Raw genomic sequence first — 10,665 nt, forward strand, 5'->3', positions numbered from 1 at the left:
GGTCGCAAAGAGTCGGACACAATTGAGAGACTGAACTGAACTGAACTGGCATTTATCCAATAAGCCCAGGAACGAGAGTATACTTCTAGGCCAAAATAAGAAGCATCAGGGATCAGGCCTCTGTGAGGTGAGGCACCCAAGGACACTACTTTGTGCAGGGCAGCCTCCCCAGGAAGGCTGTGGGGGGCCACATCCTCCGTGGGCTACACGGGAGTCACCAGGACTATAGGGCTTGGCAGAAGGGCCAAATCAGAGGGGACAATGGGTCCCAGCGGCTGGGAAAGGAGGCACTGAGAGTGTCCAGTGTGACAGGAACAGAGCCCAGTGATTGCTGATCAGCGGGACACGTTGGCAGATGAGGACCAGAGGCTCCCCACTGGGGATTTAGGCTGTGGGACAGCGGAGACAATGAGACGCATGGGTCCACCTGGCCACAAAGCCATGGACAATTCCAAGTCCCTACAAGACCAGGGCACATGTGCCTCCATTTTTCAGGGGGAGGTTGGCCGAAGGAGTCTGTCCTCTTCATTTTAATGCTTTAAAATCATTTTATCACCAAGGAGGCAGGGTCCCAGGTCCTGTGACTAGACTAGCCTAGTGTCTATCAGGGTGGGCCTCTTTTGAAAATGAGGGAACCAAATTAAAAACAAAAATCCAAGATCACCAACCATGTTGCCTAGAAAGGGAGCCCTGACCACCGAGATAAGACCTGAGGCTTCCTAGCGGCTGAGGTGTGGACGGTGCGCCAGGTGAGAGGACAGATTTGGGGGCACGGAACAGGAATGGGTCACTGGTCACTGACCCAGCATGGCCACAAGGAAGCTGTGGGACCCCTGGAATCAGCGCAGAGCAAGAGCGTACAGCCTGGGTGTGTGGGGCCAGCCTGGGAGGCTCGGTGCTCAGATGGAGGCCCAGTGGCACAGGAGCAGGATGGAGGTGCTGCTCCAGGGAGCTGGGGTATATTTGGGGGGATTGCGCTTGCTTGTTTTTGTAATTTTTTAAAATTTACTTTTAATTGAAGGGTAATCACTTTACAGCATTGTGTTGGTTTCTACCAAACATCAACATAAGTCAGCCACAGGTTTATCATGTTGAACATCCCTCCCACCTCCCTCCCCATCCCATCCCTCTAGGTTGTTACCGAACCCTGGTTTGAGTTCCCTGAGTCAAGCAGGAAGTTCCCATTGGTGTTTCTATATATATTTTTTGCATCCAGCTTTCTTTAGCCATTCCAAGGAGGCTGTGATTTCTTTTGAAACCATTATGGGAGTATAATTTATATATGGTAAAACTGCATCACTGACTCAATGGATATGGATTTGAGCAAACTCTGGGAGACAGTGGAGGACAGAGGAGCCTGGTGGGCTAGAGTCCATGGCGTTGCAAAGAGTCAGACACAACTGAGGGATTAAACAACAGCAACAAAATTCACTCCTTTTAGGTATATGGTTCTATGCATTTTGACACTGAGAAGGCTAGTCTCCAGGTGATGACAGAAGATTCCAGGAGGACAAGGAGACCCTGCCTGAAGTTGAGTGTGCAGAAGAGGGGCTTCCCAGGGAGGGGTGGCTCATGGGAGTCTTATCTGGGGGAAGGATATTTCAGGTGTAGGCAGGGGAGATGTCTGCCCTAGGGTGGAGGGCGTTAACATCATGGACCCCAGTTTGGAATCTTGATTTTCTTCACTGGATTCCTGAAACCCTTCAGCTTCTGCCACCCCATTTGTTTCCAGTGGGTGTGACTGAACTAACCATCCCCAGGGCTCCTTCTATCTTTCGCAATCACACTTTCAAAATATGCTGAAGAGGATTTTGATTCTGTTAGAATCTGATGTTAAAACAATATTTTATTTCTCTGGTGAGAGGAAATCTGTTGTTTGCCTACATCTGAACCTGCTGACCAAAAAAAGGAAGAAGGGCGCTCTCCAAACAAAAGGAGACAGCGCTGAACCCGGGCACACGTTCTGAATGAGACAGACAGGCAGAGGTGGGCGTAGCCTGTGTTGTTTTATGAAGAAATGCCAAGAAAGTCGGGGATGTTTTCAGATGAGCTTGCTGTCCCCCACCGCGTCAGGACAACCATGGAGACGTGTTTTTCCATCTTTTCTGTGACCTCGGTTTTCCTTGAAGGGATGACATAATGATTACCCCTGATTCAACACACAATCAATGTGAACTTAGGGGTGCCTTCTGCCCCCTGCTCTGTCCACACGGGAAGATCATGCCCAGGAGCCTCAGGAAGGGCTGTGGCTGTGTGGATGTGGGGGGGCACGTGGGGTACCTTGAATAGCACCTCTTTACTTCCTGTTCCCTGAAATGTTTCGTTTCGCGTCTTTACACTCTCCAGTGGTCTGAAAGGATTCGGGCCCCAGCACGGGGTGAATGACCAGGGTCTGGGAAGACACGTGAGCTGGGTTTTGTTAAAAACCTATTGGTGAAATGGAAGAGAGGACGCCGGTCTGGTAGATCCTTGGAAAATCTTGTCTTTGGATTCGAACATGACAACACAGGACCCTCATTTTGGGGAGATTGTGTGGAGGGGCGGGAGGAGGGCATATGGAGTGTCAGAGTAGAAACCAACTTCACGTGGCTGTTGTGTAGATGAGCCCAACATCAGAAGAGGAAACTTTCTGGTGTTGTGAAAATATTCTGTGTACTGATGACAGCAGGGTCTCCACAAATGTGTGTTCTTCAGGACTCGTGACATACTCGCCAATTGAAAGGGAGGGAGCAAGTTTTGGTGTATGTCAGTTGTACAGTGGTTTGAAGAAGAAATCACGGGCATTAACCCCCACCCACCAGGGCCTGCAGATGCTAACACTCCTGGTCCCCCAGCAGTGGGCAAACGCCCCTCAGGCCTTAGGCTCTTCTTTCCCTACAGAGAGGATGGCAACCAGAGGACCCAGGGCAGCCAGAAAGCCCCTCACAGGATGATAACACTGCCTTCCCTGAGAGGAGGGAGGTGGCAGCAAGAGCTGGTCTGAGTGGCCACTTCAGCCGGAGATTCAGTCCCGGAGACCTGTGACTCCCTGGTTGGGGGCTGGGTGCCCCCTGTAGCAGACAGACGGCTGGAGGGGCTGGGTCCCTCCGTGACCATCCTGGACACAGGGCCGGTCCCTTGCTTTGAACTGAAGATTTTTTCCTCTTCAGCAGGTTCCCCTTTAGTGTGACTAAATGTGGTGGTTGGGGTGGGAGTTGCTTCAGGCTGTGGTCGTCCCCTCCTCTGTGGTTTCTCTGGGAGCACGGAGGACAGGGGAAGGAGGGACCCTGCTCCCCCATTCTCTGAGGGGCCTGCGGGCAGGGCGAGTTGGGCTCTGAGATGGAGTTTACACCTGAGGACATGCTTCATCTCTGTTATGTCACCCACCCCACCTGCTGCTCTGCCCCATGCCTGAGATCCCAGCAGGACACGTGTCTGGGGGGCAGCGGCCCTTCCAAGTGACCACATGACACCTGGAAAGAACCCTTGCCACATGCTGGAAAGCTTGCAGTTGCCCTCAAGGCATTCCAGATCTCAACACTTCTTTTTCTTTCCCCACTTACACACCCACCAGTTCAATGGTGCATATGCTTTGTTACGGGGCACCAAGCCAGGCCAGCTCCCCTCGTCCAGTCCCCATACAAACTCCAGGGGGCCCTGCCTACACCCTATTTACAGCTTGAGTGTTATTTTTGGCTGTGTCTTGTGGTTTGTGGGATTTCAGTTCTCCAGCCACGGGACTAAACCCAGGCCGTGGCAGTGAAAACCGCGAGTCCCAACCACTAGGCCACCAGGAACTCCCAACCTTGGAGTCCGCGTGGTGCCTGCGGCCGCGTGACCACTATGTCAGGCTGAGACTCACATCCAGGGTGGCATGACACCCGCACTCCTTGTTGGCCCCGAAGGATGCTTAGAATGCAGACTGTGCGTGTGTTGCCCGTGAGGACATGGAACTAAGTCTAGAAGCAGCTGTAGAAGAAATCTTCTCAAATGATTCCAGTGGGTAAATGGATCACCCGACGGCTCTTAGAGAGACTGACTCCTTGGGTGGCACGTTTGCACAGAGAATCGAATTTAACATCTCTAAGCTGACTGACGGCCCCCTTCCACTTTGCTCTCTGCATCCCACCTCTGCAGCCTTGTCGTGGACCCCCTCCTCCTCGCCCTCCTCACTCCACGCCCTCTGCCAAGACTTTTCCAGCACAAGGTCTCTGGCCTGCTGTGCCCACCACCCCGACTGCTCTGTCCTGTGCTCTGCCTGGCACCAGCCCTGCTCCTCCATCAGCCCAGCGTGTGTCCACTGGCCCAGTGGCCTCTCCAGCTCTGTCTCTCTGGGCTCCTCTTCCCTGCTTCCCACCGTGGTTTCAGAGGCAAATACAGTTTTGCAGCAGTCGGGAGGGGCTCATTGGTTGTATGATGTCTCCCCCGCAAGAACAAGAGCTTCTCAAGGCAGGAGGGTGCTCACTGTGTCACCCCCACCCCACCCCAAGACACAGAGCACATGCTCAATAAATATTTGCTGAACTGATCCAAAGGCTTTGGTCTGAGAACAACAAAAAAAAGCCACGTGAGCTGTCAGATCAAATTCTGACTCCTCCAGCCTGGCCTCCTTCCCCAGGCCCCGTAAGCCCTGGAACACTACCCGCAAACACACACCACACACCCTGCTGAGTCCGGGAGGCCTGGATTCAACCACGTGAACAAGAGGCAGGGCTTACAGCCCGTTTCACAAGGGCAACCCACTCTGGTCTGAAGGGCTGAGGACTTGTTAACTGACTTGTTCATATGGGGTCTTTTTAGAGAGAGGCTGAGGTTTGACAACCTCAATTTCAGATGACGCCTGTAGGTGGGGAGGTGCTTCTCCCATGGGACAGAAAGTGAAGGGCCTCAGCAGGGTCGACACCCGCCCCACCAGTGTCCTCGGGTCCAAGATGCCCCGGTGATGGTTCTCGCCTCTGAGTCTTGAGGACTCGCTTTGGTCTTCTTGTGTTCTTGAAAAAATATCCCTCTTTGGAGGAAGACATCCTAAAGCAATGAGCTTTTTTTTAAAAAGAAAGACACTTAAATGATATTTATTTGGCCACACTGGGCGGCATTTAAAATCTTAGCTCCCTGACCAGTGATGGGACCCACACTCCCTGCAGAGGAAGCACGGAGTCTTCCTTGGACTGCCAAGGAGTGCCAAGCAATGAGCTTTTGAAAGTGAGTTTGACAGCTCCTTGGAAGCAGACCCTTTGGAAAAAATAGAAGGCCAGGTAGTAAGGACAATAGGTAAGGTGTCACTCTCCCCTCCCCACCCCTAGCACAATTCATTGGCACCTGCTTTGCCCCCACTCATGGAATTCTTTCTTCATGTGTACCTATTATTGAATCTGTTTTTTTGCTAGGCTTCCAACTACTGAAAGCAACTGCTGCTCTGCCCATCTTGGGAAGGTGCGCACTTGGGACCACCCAACCCTCACCACCACCACCCCCTGCTCCCACACACCCCAAAGCCATCTCCTTCATCCAGAACAGTGTGTTGAAATCTTGCATTTCCATGACACCAATTACTCAGATTAAAACTGAGAAATTCAGCAGGATCCAAATATGTAAAAATATTTGGATATTTGACTAAATCCAATTATCTTCCAACTTCTGCTTTCTGAAAACTTTCAAACACTGCATATAAAATTCAGCCAGTTTCACCATCCCAGGAAGAGGGACCCAAGATATGCATGTATTAAAAAGACAGTGTTTGTAATCTCCAAGAGAAATGAGGATGATTTCACACTGCATGAGACCTTGGTTTCTGAGACACAGGGTGACTTTTGTGTTTGAATATCTCTGAGACCAGATAATGCCGAACCATTTGTTGAGGGACACAGGGCCAAGATTCTGGAGATGTCCCAAGAAGGACTGCTTCTTTAACTCAGCCCAACAGATACTCCTATAGTGTATTTTAAAACACATAGGCATAAGTCCTGTGTATGAAGTTGTCATGGTTACAAAGAAAAATAAATATTTGTGCACATAGACATAACATGAAGTCCCTCTATACAGTGAAAACAATCTCCTCTGGAAAGACCTTTGAAAGTCATTGATGAACCAGAAGTGGATGGAGCTAGTAATGGAGTAGGGAGCAGCCTTTAAACGCACCTCTTGACATTTGCATTTTTCATAAGCCTTGTTTAGAAGCATAAAATTAAGGGGCTGTGGGAGTGAGGTGAACACACACAAAAACCAAGAACACTGTTATTTATTTTCTACAAGTGACTTCAAAAGCAGGAGTTTTGCCTTTGTTCTAGTTTATCTCCAATTAATAAATAACTATGTACAAATGTGCTTAGTTTACAAAACAATAGAGGAAAACCTTTGCATTGCAAAAGATACATTTACATGATACATTTTTTTTCCCATACACTAAGCATTTCATTCCTAGCTTACTTGAACCAAAGACCCTGTGTAGCAATGTCTAAAGGTGTGTACCTAGGCTCTTCTACCAGAAAGCAAAGCTATAAAAGGAAAATTCCTCAGTTAATTCCTCAGTTTCTTGAATATAGGGCCTGACTTGGCCTGCTACTTATTACTCATATTTAATCTGTTCCAGAACGTTGGCAGCTGTCTGGAACAGCTCTCCTCAGATATACGGAGCAGACAGCCCCCTGCTGAACTTGTTAAAATGCAGATTCTTGTGCAGTAGGTGGGATGGCGCCTGAGGGCATTTCTAACCAGCTTGCCGGGGCAGCTCCCGCCTCCCGGACTGCATTCCAAATGGCTGGGCTCAGAAAACTCTCCTCCAAAGGGAGAAATCCTGGAGGGCCTGATCAAGAAGAGGCCCTAACCGGCCATGCTGCAGCCTCCATCCCCAAGCTCCCAAATTAAAAAAACCAGTAGAGCTGGTTTTATTTGGGCCCACAAATGACAAGGACCTTGAGAGTCCAAATGGCCACTGGCCACTGGCCAATTCTGCAGCAGAAACTTTCTTATACTGTCTCCTGGGATGGGCTTCCATCTCCTCTCAATTCAGAGCAACCATTTTCAATATTTTCACAAATAACTAATAATAATCATAGGAAAAGATACTGCATGAGAAGCTTAATGACGACTACTTTCCAAATCAAAACAGCAACAACAACAGTAAAACCCAGGTTCATTGTTTGAAAATAAAAATGAAAATCTTGGGTTGAATTCCTAGGTCAGTCCAGCAACATGAGTCTAATAAATGCCCTTTATATTTTAACCTTTCTTAAAATGCTATTGCTCCGGAAGCCTGAAATCTCAGGATAAATTAGCAACTCTGGTGAAAGAACAGATTCTCAACCATTCTTATTTCTAGTGTTTTTCTTTCTGTTTCACAAAGCAGTTCTGCCCAGGCAGACAGCTAAGAACAGAAAAATAGGGTCCAACAGAGATAGGGTGGCTCAGGTAGGTCGGCCGAGTTCCTGGAAGGGGAAAGTTGGGAGAAATGAAAAGGATGCAATGGGGCTTAGCTTCATAAACACAAGAGGGCTGGAAAAACTTCACCAAGATAGTGCAAGGATCCCATAACAAGTGGGAGCACACACACAAATAGATAGAGCAGGAGGGAGAGGGGAGGAGAGGAAGGCAGGCGAGATACAAAGCAGGTGTTGGAGACACACAGAGTAGGGAAAAAAGCAGAAGAACAACAACAAAAATGTTTAAAAAATAAATATTGGGGTCAATATCCTTGACTCAGTGTCACTCATTAGTCCCCTAGAAGGACGTCTGCCCCCAGGCAGACGCACCCCCCACCTCGTGCCCCTTGATGAGGGCAAAGGACAGGTTGCAACCTGTCATAATGAAGCTGTCATCCCTACTCGCTTGTCTGATGACATCACGGAAGTGGCTAGGGCTGAACTTCCAACACCCCCCTTCCTCTCCTCCATAGCCAAGTGCAGAAGCAGTGAAAGAAGAGGTGCGAGGGGTCTTCTATTCCGACGCCAGCTAAGGTGCTTGGAGCGGGGCAGTGGGAGAGAAAGGCTGCGCGGCCGGGAGGAGGGGAGGAAGTCCGGGTACCAGGCTTCTCAGAGTTTCTGAGGTGTCCGCTCAGTCGTCACCTGCTGCAGCACCAGCTCCTTGGCGGGGACCCCGCACTTGTACTCCAGCTCCCCCCGCGAGGCGCCCTGCTTCTTGCGCAGGTGGCAAAGGAGGGCCAGAAGTGCCACCACCAGAGACAGGCTTGCAATGGAGATGCCCACGAGCACGCCCGAGTGCAGGGGGCCAGCAGGTGCCGGCGAGGGGCGTGCGGTGGCGCCCGGAGTCTGGCTGACTGGGGGTTCCCCAGAGCCGGCGTAGTCCTCCATGCTGCCCCGGTCCTCGTTCGCCTGGATGGGGTCGCAGTCGGTACCAGTCTGGCCAGAGAGGGCCGAGTCAGGCCCACAGATGCACTGGTAAGTGCCGGGGAGGTTGTGGCATTGGCCAGGGCAGATGCCGTCGTCACACTCGTTGATGTCCACGCACACGGAGCCCTCGTCTAGGATATAGCCGTCGGGGCAGCGGCAGATGGTCGGGTTGTGGGGGTCGCAGTCAGCCGGGCACGAAGTCTGGTTGCAGAACATCTGGCACTTGTGCGGAGCGCCGGGGACGGGCGCGAAGCCCTCAGCGCAGATGCACTGGGATTCGGCCCGGCCCACCAGCTGGCACTGGTACTCGCACTTATTGCCGAAGCACGGGTCCACGGGATCCACGCACTCGCCGTCCACCAGGTCAAAGCCAGAGAAGCAGTGGCACTGGAAGCCACCCTTAGTGTTGACGCACCTGTGCGGGCACGGACTGGGCACCTGCGCGCAGTCGTCCACGTCCTCACATCGGTGCTGGTCGGCGGCCAGCTGGTAGCCCGCCTCGCAGATGCACGTGTAGTTGCCGAGGCCGTGGAGGTGGCAGAAGTGCTCGCAGAGGTGGTGGCACGGGTGCTCGGCCGGTGACTCGCAGGAACGCCCGTCCGCCTGCAGTGCGGCGTCCGCCGGGCACAGGCAGTTCCAGGCACCGGCACTTCCTTTGCACTCGTGCTGGCAGCCGCCGCGCTCGACGCCGCAGGCCCAGGCGCCCGGGGCTTCCCTGCTCCAGCGCCCCTTGGTCTCCCCCGGCGGCGCCGTGCACTCCAGCTCCACCCCGAGGGACGCCACCGCGGCCGTGCTGCCCAGCGGCAGCGCCTGAAAGTCAGCGCCGCTGGCTCCGAACGGGGTGCCGTAGGTGATGGAGAGGCCCGCCGCCGCCGTGGCGCCAGGCTCCACAGCTAGCGGCAGGCAGGAGGCGGCGAAGTGGAACTCACAGAGGAAGCCGTCGGCCTCCACATCGCACGGCCGCTCCTCCCAGGCGAGCTCTCCCGGTGCCGGCTCCCCGGCCGCCGCCGAGACGGCGACGCACAGCGGACCGCAGAGGCGTGCCCCGTCGTCGAGAGGCCGCGCCCACCTGCTGAAGCTGGTGCGGTTGTCGCCCGTCACCCACTGGAAGCCGCGCAAGGGCCCGGAGTGCTCTGGGTCGTCGCAGCCCGGCGGGAGCTGCAGACCGATCCAGAGGCGCGAGCCGTCGCCACTCAGGAACAGGGAGATGACATCTTCGCCCACCGTGGAGCGCACGGTCATCAGGTGGCCCTGCAGGCGCTCGCAGACTCGGCTGGCGGTGAGGAAAGTCGCGGGGCCCCGGAAGACAGCGAAGCAGTCGAGATCAACGCACTGGCCGCCGAGGGGCTGCGGCTCAGGGGGCGCCGGGAGCCCCAGGCCGGCGGGGGCCAGCACGCCGAGGAGCAGGACGCGCAGCATAGTGTCCGCTCGCCGCGCACAGGGGCCCGGCCGGGGCAGAGAGACGCGGGGAGCCCCCGGCGACAGCCGCTCGCGTCTGTCTCCGACTTGGCGCGTCAGGCTGTGGCGAGGCAGTCTCTGACAGGCCACCAGGCTCGGGCCCGAGTTTATAAGTGAGTGGCCCCCCTCCCTGGACGTTCGGGAAAAGGAAGGAAGTGCCTGGTGGGAAGGGCTGATGCTGCGTTCTCGGATTACTGGGTCCTCCGGACGCACTGCGCCCGCCCTCGCGCCCGGGATCACCTCGCCCGGGGATGAGTAAATTCGGCCCTGCCTGCGAGGTCCTCGGGCGGGGCCGGCAGTGCAGGCTCCCGGGAGACCCCGCACCTCTGTCAACGGGGACCCGCCCCGCCACCCGGCCCCACGCGCGCCGCCCTACGAGAGGCTTAACACGCTACCCTCCTGAATCTCCTTGTCCTCTTTTCCTTCATCAGTGTTGTTACCAACTAATTCAAGGAAAGCCTAAATTGCGGATCTCTTGAAAGATGAGACTGGGAGAGGAGGGCTTAATTGGCGGGGGGGAGGCGGGGGCAGTTCCGTAATGCCTAGGATCTGCAGGGCTTCGGGAGAAGGTGCCCGCCACCCAGAGGGTTTGCAGAGGGACTGCCTAGGGCTTGGCCTTGCACACACACACAAAAAAAAACCACGCGCTCTCAAGGGGAGCTAGCCGACCGTTTCCGCCAGGGCGCCTAGTTCAGAAGACCGAGGCGCTTGGAGACAGAGGACGTGGGTGGGACCACCCTGTGCTAAGGAGGAGGACTGGCCTAACACCCAGACCCTGTGGGACCCACGAGTCCCTGAGCGCAAGCTGCCACGGCCAGACCGCCTCTCGTTGCGTAAGAAAGTTGCGGAGACACTGTCAGGGCCCAAAATCTTTTGAAAGTGG

The 10,665-nt window shown here is 54.2% G+C and overlaps 1 protein-coding gene across 1 annotated transcript; it reads right to left on the bottom strand.

The window, feature by feature from the left end:
• Positions 1 to 6,201: 6,201 nt before the first annotated feature.
• On the bottom strand, positions 6,202 to 10,115 carry THBD (thrombomodulin). The gene has a single exon (XM_020879341.2). It carries the CDS (start codon positions 9,741 to 9,743, stop codon positions 8,007 to 8,009), a length of 1,737 nt encoding a protein of 578 aa, XP_020735000.1. The 5' UTR covers positions 9,744 to 10,115; the 3' UTR covers positions 6,202 to 8,006.
• Between the last annotated feature and the right edge of the window lie 550 nt (positions 10,116 to 10,665).

The sequence above is a fragment of the Odocoileus virginianus genome, chromosome 9 (assembly GCF_023699985.2).
Source record: "Odocoileus virginianus isolate 20LAN1187 ecotype Illinois chromosome 9, Ovbor_1.2, whole genome shotgun sequence".
In the NCBI taxonomy this organism is placed as follows: Eukaryota; Metazoa; Chordata; class Mammalia; order Artiodactyla; family Cervidae; genus Odocoileus; species Odocoileus virginianus.